Source organism: Akebia trifoliata, chromosome 10, assembly GCF_017979445.1.
Source record: "Akebia trifoliata isolate Shusen 1 chromosome 10, ASM1797944v1, whole genome shotgun sequence".
Lineage (NCBI taxonomy): Eukaryota > Viridiplantae > Streptophyta > Magnoliopsida > Ranunculales > Lardizabalaceae > Akebia > Akebia trifoliata.
In genome coordinates this window covers 31,493,085-31,501,627 of record NC_141384.1, presented here as the reverse complement: position 1 = coordinate 31,501,627, position 8,543 = coordinate 31,493,085, and the positions used below count along the sequence as shown (strand labels likewise).

Genomic DNA, 8,543 nt, shown 5'->3' with positions numbered 1-8,543 from the left:
GTACCATTCATTTATCCTCAGGGGTTATTGTGGATGATGTTTTTTGTTGGATAGCAAGGGGTGGCACATGGCACCTGAGGATTCGAATTAGACACGAAGATACAAGCTAACTTGTCCAAAGGTAAGTTCAATTGCTCGATCACAAACCAATCATAGGTTCGGGTCTCGATTGGTCAGGAAAATATTGGATTAAGGATGTATGGTAGAGTCGTTCAATTAGCCCAAATCCCAAAAAATTAGGGACTAGATCAAAAGTGATTAAAATCTTAGTGAGAAAAAGTCTCAAGGAAGAAGGATTGTATTAGGATGGGATATTGACTAGATATGTTCCAAAATCACCAATTAAAATCTCATTCTAAATTAGATAAAGGTAAAATCGATAACAAGATCTAAAGGGATCATAGGGTTTCATTTCTATAAATAGATGGATAGTGGCACTAAAAGGTATGAGTTCTCCCCCCTCTAAATTTTACGTTATTTTTGTACTAAGATTTTGACTTGGACGTCAGAGAGGTGGTGTTGTAAACACACCCAGGGGCAAAAAAGGAGATCGCGAGACATCATCACAGATTTTAAGGTAGGGTAAGTTTTTACATCTACAATATTGATGTAGAGTTTGACAATATTAGAGGTTTAGAAAACAATCAAGCAATCATTCATTGAATTGGTGATTCTTCCATTGTGGAGACCTAAATTATTTGCACGTGGGAAGCTTCTCAATCCTCAAAAAGGGGTATTGTTATATGGACCACCTGGAACTAGAAAGACAATGCTTGCTAAAGCTATTGCAAAAGAATCTAGAGCGGTATTTATTAATGTGAAGTTATCAAATTGATGAGCAAATGGTTTGGTGATTCACGAAAGCTTGGTATGTTAGCCAATCACGATTCTATTAAATTTGTGGGGTGCATGGTGTGTTTTTTTCTTGTATAACTTGAAGCTCGTGATGTTGTGCATCTTGTGAAAAGTCTTATTTCCCATATCTTTAGTTTATACATTGTATCAGTAGCATTATAAATCAAGGCCGTCTCTTATGTTTGCACTGTTATTTGACACATAATGATGAATTTAACTCATCACAAATATTTTTTTTAAAAAATCTCAATTTGGGTGTTCTTGATCTCTTAATAAGATTAGGATTTGAAATTCACAAAAATATTTACAGACAATTACATAGACCCTAGAATACCACATAATTTACAACTCCCAATGTCAATTTGAAATTAGAATAGACATGCTCAAAATGCCATTTTCATCTCATTAAATTTGGATTTCATAGACTTAGAAGTTTAATAGTTGTAGTCTTCCTTAATGATAACAAAAGACTAGACTTTGGACCCAGTGGAATGAAGGAACACGACTAATTTAGCAACGCACAAGTGTTTGGGATAAGGCTTTGTGTTGATGGTGTTGGTGTTTGCTTAGTGCTAGAAAATATAATTTTTGTGTTTGCCTGTTTGATCTTTTGAATCTAACTAAAATTTCTTATTATGATGCTGATGTTTAATATATTATATCTAGTTAATTTATTTATTTTTTCCATTTGAGGATGATTTTCTTTTCGTAAGTAAATTCTACGGTAGAGTACAATAGCAACTTCTTACCTTTTATTACTATTTACCTTTTATTACTATTTGTACCTCTAGTGGCTGTTATATTCAGTCTGGCTTATGAACTCCAACCTGCTATTATATTCATTGACGACGTTGATAGTTTTTTCGGGCAGCGCTCTTCTACAGATCATGAAGCCATGGCTAGCATGAAAACCGAGTTCATGGCTTTGTGGGATGGCTTTACTACAGATAGTGAGTTTTCTTACTCTTAAATAGTATTTAAATTGTTACTGCTGCCTTTCTTTTTTTCTTACTTCTACCATAATGAGACCTTTTAAAAGATTATTGTGGTTTGTGGAGCCTGATAATACTGGTCAATATGGAGGTACTGTAAATCAAGCCACACGTTCACACTGGTCGACCACGGTACAATCGGTGTGTTCCATAGATGTACCTCAATCTTGAAAGAACCACCTAAAATCTCTGTGTTTTTTTGTGTGATTTCATCTTGTCTTATGTTGGTTTTTCAATTCGTTTTCTTAGTTCGATTGCACTTATTTTCTTAAGAAAGATGACATTTCATTTTTCTACACCAAATGTTATTTAGGGATCTGTTGCTTTGATGTTATACGTGTGTTTTTGGTACAAGAATTATGCCACATTCATGTTTTGCACATGGGAATTCAGGTGGACAAGGAGCTTTTGTCCAGTTTCAGCTTTCATTATTATGTAATTAAAATAATGTCTGTCTAACAAATACTTGTATACTTAATTCCAAAATCAGGTGTAAAAAAAGTAGTAATTAACCATGGAGAGTTACTGTAGAAAATGGTCGGGTCAACCAACCGCCCAGCTGACCTTGATGAGGCAATACTTTGGCGTTTTTCTCAATCCTTTGAGATTGGTATACCAAACTGCAAGCGAAGAGTGAAGATACTGAAGCTGATTTTGAAGGATGAGAATGTAGAAGAGAACATCTAATTTGTTCACATTGCCAGATTTTGCAAAGGATACACTGGTGCACATCTTTTGGAGCTCTGCAAGAAAGCATCATACTTTTTTTTTGATAAATAGTATTGTATTCATGAAACAAAGTCAAGTCGATCGAGTCGATCAACTTGGTGAGACTTTACAATACTTCACAGTTACATGTTCCCTTTATATATATATATATATAGATAAATAACATTTTATTTATAAAACAAAATAAAAAAGTCTTTTATATCCCCGTCATTCTTAACTGTAAAGTTAGAATATTTAAGGGGAAAAAAAGAAAAAGAAAAAAGAGTAATACTGGGGTGAGATCTCAAAATTAGCCTAATCTTTATTTACGTAAAAGAGGGAGGAAGATATATATATATATATATATATATATATATATATACCCCCCCAAAAATACGTCTCTAGGATTTCAACCTTCTGAGGAGAGCAGCCTTCAAGCACTCCTCACTAGTGAAACCATCAGGAAGCCTGACCACAACATCCTGTAGCATTAATTCGTTAACAGTTGACGCAGTCGCGTGGTGGACTTGAAACTCCAAGTCACGAAGTGCATCCATAAGTCTTGCAGATGGATGGTTCAGATTCTCTGATTGGACTCTGATCATAGCTTCCATCCCCATAATCTTTACCACTACTTCCATCTTTACCCCACTAGAGTTAGATCTTGAAATAACAAAGGTGGTATTTCTTTGGTAGTCATCATCAGCTCTTTCCACCTTCAATTTCTTGGTTTCTCTTACATGTAGTTGGAGTTTGGCCTCCAATTCCTCTACTTTGGACTTAAGTTCATTGATGTAAGATACGGCATCGGACAGCAAAGATGCCTTGTCCATCTTTGAAACGTGAGGAACCACAGATCGAAGCGCGTAAAACCGATGATTAAGCTTCACTCGCCGCTGTCTCTCAGCCTCAACATGGCTCAAAGGTAGCTCCTCACTCACCTTTGATCTCTGCCTCTTCTTTGTCCTTTTATTCTTTATATCATGATCATGATGAAGGCCTTCGGAGTCAGAAAGCTCAGAATTCGAAGACAAATGCTGTTTTGGGACAAATATTTCTTCTTGATGATAAGGAGGCTGTTTTGAGCCAAAAACAGAGTTGGTTAGCTCCAATAGTTCTGAATCCTCCCTTATCAAATAGGAAGAACCCACCTCAATTACACCACCTGACGTAGGGATAAAGACCAAAGTCTCTATTCCATGCATTACTGCTTCTTTCGCTCTTTCACAGTTACACAGCTTAAGCTCTTGACTACCAGTCAACCACATTGAAAGGCCAGAACTATAAGCCTTACCAACTACTCCTTCTCCAGCAGCGTAAGACCTCGTTAATGATACCAAATAAAACCATTCCAGACCATCCATGGAATTTTCTTTTATTAATTCTTTAATTTCATTCATTATTACCTTATTTTTCTCTTCCGAATAAAATCCGAAATTTTGTTGTGGTGGTTGATGATGATGATGTTTGGTGTCTTGGAAATGACCATTACCCCAAGATAAAACAACACGGCCACTGTCATCGATAGATGTTTGCCATAAAATGGCGTAAACCCAGTGTTGATGTTGTCGAGATTGAAGAAGAAATTGGAGACGTTGTTGGGGGGTTGGTGAATTTCCTTGACAAACTGAAACTGAGAAGATTGATGAAGCTGGTGAAGATATAAAAGAAGGTATCATATCTTCCATGGCTTGTTGATCCATAATTTGCTAGTCTTAGACAGTTGGTAAGTAGATGTAGCGAAGAAGTGGAGAGAAAGAGAGGAGAGGAGAGAGCACCGATGAGGAGTTTATGAGTGAATTTGAAGCAACAATTTCAGGCTATTAATAGATAGAGATGTGGGAAGCTAAAGTCTGCAACTCCGGGGTCCTGCCCCTTGTGCCTTACTAAAATATTTACCACGTGAAGAAAAGCGAGAGAAGCATCTAGATACGGAGTAGACTAATGATTTTTGAACTTAACCTGACAGCTAGAAAAACTCACTGACGTATCAGTATCATGCGTAAAGAATCGTAGATTCTTTTGCTCCGAATACACAATTGTACCTTCGAAATACACAATTGTAGATGCCAGGTCGGTTATGCATCCCGCAAGACAAGACCTATCATTCTTTGCCTATGTCACATCAGTGAGTTTTGAGTCCCCTGATCAGTTTGAGTTCAAAAATCAGCAAATAGAATTTTTTTTTTATAAATTCATCTTGTTGCAATCAAAAATATAATCCAATACAAAAGTATTGTAGAGGATGAAATTTATGAATTTTCAAAAAAATAAAATTTTAAAAATTATTTTTCACTGTAATATTTTAATTTTAAATTTGAGTGCTAAGTAGCCTTCCAATTTCAACATCATTAATTAAGTTTGAAAAATTTTGGTTTTTTTTTTTTTTTTTATCATGAGGTTTTTCATGAAATTTAGAAAATTGTAGTGTTGGCTTGCAAATATGATAATCCATGTGGATCCCACAATATTTTTTAAGATTTGAAATCTATAAATAAATATTTCTAGGCAGTGGATGTGCGAGTAGGAGAGAGAAATTTTGTTTTTATTACTTACGTCATCAATGCCACATGTCAAAACAATGTTGGTCTATGAGCAAACAGTCACTCAATATACGTGTGTCCATTTAGCACACACATATATGAGAAAAAAGAAGGTCTTATCCGATAATCAATGCTTAGCCACCTTTGACAAGAAGATATATGATAGATTTTATGCTAACGCTATTAAACTTTCACATTATAAAATTGTTTTACCTATGAAAAAATAAATAAATCAACAAAAGAGAAGAGAAAATCACACACAAAATACAAGAATTTACATGGTTCAATAATGTATCTATGTTTACGGATTAGATAAAAAATATAATCACTATCTTCTTTATAGTTCTACAACTCTAGAAATCTCTGAAATAAATTTGAGAGTAGAGAAAAATTCTCTTTCTTGAAAATAAAAAATCCATAAAAAAAAGAATATATATATATTACATAATTACCCTTTCTTTAACCCTAAATTTTTTTTTTGTTCTAGGACCCCTAAAGGGGATGATGCCACATGCACTTCCTCAACCTAACAGACTCAACATCCATGTCGTACACCCAATAGAATACAAGACATTCACACAACATTACTATGAGCATGCAACTTCAACTTTGGATCGGATTTCACAAGAATAAGAAGAGCGTTTTGTAGGAATAGTCCAAGAATGTTAGTCAAAGGCCACTCAATTATAAATAGATAATCAACAAAGGAAAAATGTAATAATGTAAATTATGCTCCAATGTAGCTCGCTAATTTGATTTTATTTTTAAAAAAAATTATGCTCCCTTATTCCCTTGTTTATCAATAAAAGTTTACAAAAATAAATAAATAAATAAATAAAACTAAAGGCGAAGGTAATGATTTTACATTATTGAAGCTAAAACTTTGATAAAATTAAATCTATTTCTAATTTGACGGTCAGAATACAAATGTATGTACCACTGCTCACTAACCTAGGAATGAAGGAACAACTCGTACAACAATTTTAATATGTATTCAACAATTTTAATCTAAATTTATACAATATAATGAGATTTTTTATTCCTTGTGACTAAGAATGTACAAATGCAATCTCATAATTACTTATTGGGAGTGGTTCAGCAGCCCCTATATGGTGCTACACATTTTTCAAAACATGGGTTATAAGCTTTGAAATGAGTTGATTTTTTGTGAGGATGATCTCTGTGATGAGGAGATCATCCTCACCAAAAATCAGCCTATTCTAAAACTTCTAACCCATCAAAAGTGATTTACAAAAATTGGATGGTCCATGATTCTTCAACTTGTAAACTTGGGTTAGAAGTTTCAAAATGAGCTGATTTTTGGTAAGGATGATCTCTTCACCATAGAGATCATCCTCACAAAAAATCAGCCTATTCCAAAACTTGTAATCCCATCAAAAGTAATTTATAAAAAATGTGTGGCACCATAGAGGGGCTGCTGAACCACTCCCTTACTTATTACTATAAAAAAAAAATGACTTTTTTATTTAAAAAAAACAAAAACCTTGTTAGAGCATCATATTCAATGAACCTTATCAACATGTAAAGAGTTCATCCTCACAAAAAATCAGCCTATTCCAAAACTTGTAATCCCATCAAAATAATTTACAAAAAATGTGTGGCACCATAAAGAGGCTGTTGAACTGCTCCTTTACTTATTATTATCAAAAAAAAATGACTTTTTTATTTTAAAAAAACAAAAAACCTTGTTGGAGCATCATATTCAATGAACCCTACCAACTTAAAATTTGCATATGTATGGTGGAACCAGAATGCATGAGGACGACATAAGAGGTAAAGTTAAGAGTTGGTCTACACTAAATAGAGCACATAAAAAGCATGTGGTCCGGATTAGGGCTTAGCATTGATGAGTGGGAGGTGGTCAAGAATGAGATAGGTAAATGCTTGGTTAGGGAGGTCTTCTTAGAAAGGTTTCGTGTGAGCCACTAAAAAGGGGCCATCTAATATCCCATTTTTAAAAGGTGTCTTTTTTTTTTTTTTGGTGCTCTGTATAATTCAAATCAAACGAGGTAGAGTTTTGTTCCTTAGTGACACTTCAGCGACACTTGTTAGTTGTTAAACCATAGATGTCAAGTACTGATTGGGAGGGTCTGGAGACACAGCGACATGATTCTCAATCATAGGGCTTCCGGGTCTTCACGCAGATAAGGTTTCCAATCGTTAAGGACAATATGAAAACCTCCACCTGTCAGATTTGATCTATTATCTAGTAAAGAAGACGTAACTATTTTTTATTTGGTTTCGATGTAAGAGATATCTACTCGTTTACGCGTGACTTCCACATAGGATGTCCACAGAGTCAAAATTAAGTTCCCAGAAAAAATTTGATCATGATTCATTGCTACTCGTTTCAAGTCTTCACCTGAAATAAAATCGGAATACACATGAAAATTGTGGCTTCTCTCCTTTCAAACGAGACTTTTTTTTTTCTTTTTAATAAGACAAAAATAAAAATAAAAAATTACTGCAAAAATACCATTAATCTTGGTATTGTTCATTCAGAGAGAGATTTCTTATGTGAATCACCCTTCACATTAACATCTAACTCGTCTGAGATCTGATATAAGTTATTCTATATTTAAAAAATGTATAAGACATGTAAATAAATTTGCATTGAGTCATTTACGATTCTCAAATAATGTATTAAATATTTATTGGATCACGTTCAATGGCAAACTTTTTAGCAAACTTTTTTGGCAAAACATTTTTCAAAACATTAGTTAGAAGTTTTGGAATGGGCTGATTTTTTGTGAGGATGATCTCTATGATGAGGAGATCATCATCACCAAAAATCAGCCCCTTCCAAAACTTCTAATCCCATCAAAAACAGTTTACAAAAAATGGACGGTCCACGATTTTTCAACTTGTAAACATGAGTTAGAAGTTTTGGAATGGGATGATTTTTGGTGAGGATGATCTCCTCACCGTAGAGATCATCCTCATCAAAAATCAGCCCATTCCAAAATTTCTAACTCATGTTTTGAAAAATGTTTTGTCAAAAAGTTGGCCATTGAAAGCTACCCATATTTATCATGTAAATATAAATATAATCTTCTGACTTTGCATCTGTAATGATAGGATCTATAATTCCCATGTAGGGAAAAAAAACTGTGGAAGTTATCAGGATGATGAAAATCATGTTAGCCTATAACATTGAGTACATTACAAAACAAACATGGAATGATCACATCCCAAATTAGAATGGCCTCGTTCAATGGGAAATTATGTAGCTAGATTAGAATGAATCCCCTTCAAAAAGGAAAGACGATTCTTGAGTAATTCATTCCAAAATTAATGTAGGATTCCAAATTTACAGGGATTGAAAGATCAGAGCCTATAAATAAGACCTCAATGGAGGGTAAATATATGCAATTTTAAATGTATACTTTCATTGTTCCTATCTTGGGATATACATTAACTTAGG

At 34.1% G+C, this 8,543-nt stretch overlaps 1 protein-coding gene and 1 pseudogene across 1 annotated transcript; one reads left to right on the top strand and one right to left on the bottom strand.

Moving 5' to 3' along the window:
* The first annotated feature begins 424 nt into the window (after positions 1 to 424).
* LOC147393908 (uncharacterized) lies at positions 425 to 2,925 on the top strand (annotated as a pseudogene).
* Positions 2,926 to 2,937: 12 nt separating this feature from the next.
* LOC147393907 (transcription factor bHLH14-like) lies at positions 2,938 to 4,365 on the bottom strand. The gene has a single exon (XM_086456971.1). The coding sequence runs from the start codon at positions 4,256 to 4,258 to the stop codon at positions 2,957 to 2,959; it is 1,302 nt and encodes a 433-aa protein (XP_086313097.1). The 5' UTR covers positions 4,259 to 4,365; the 3' UTR covers positions 2,938 to 2,956.
* Between the last annotated feature and the right edge of the window lie 4,178 nt (positions 4,366 to 8,543).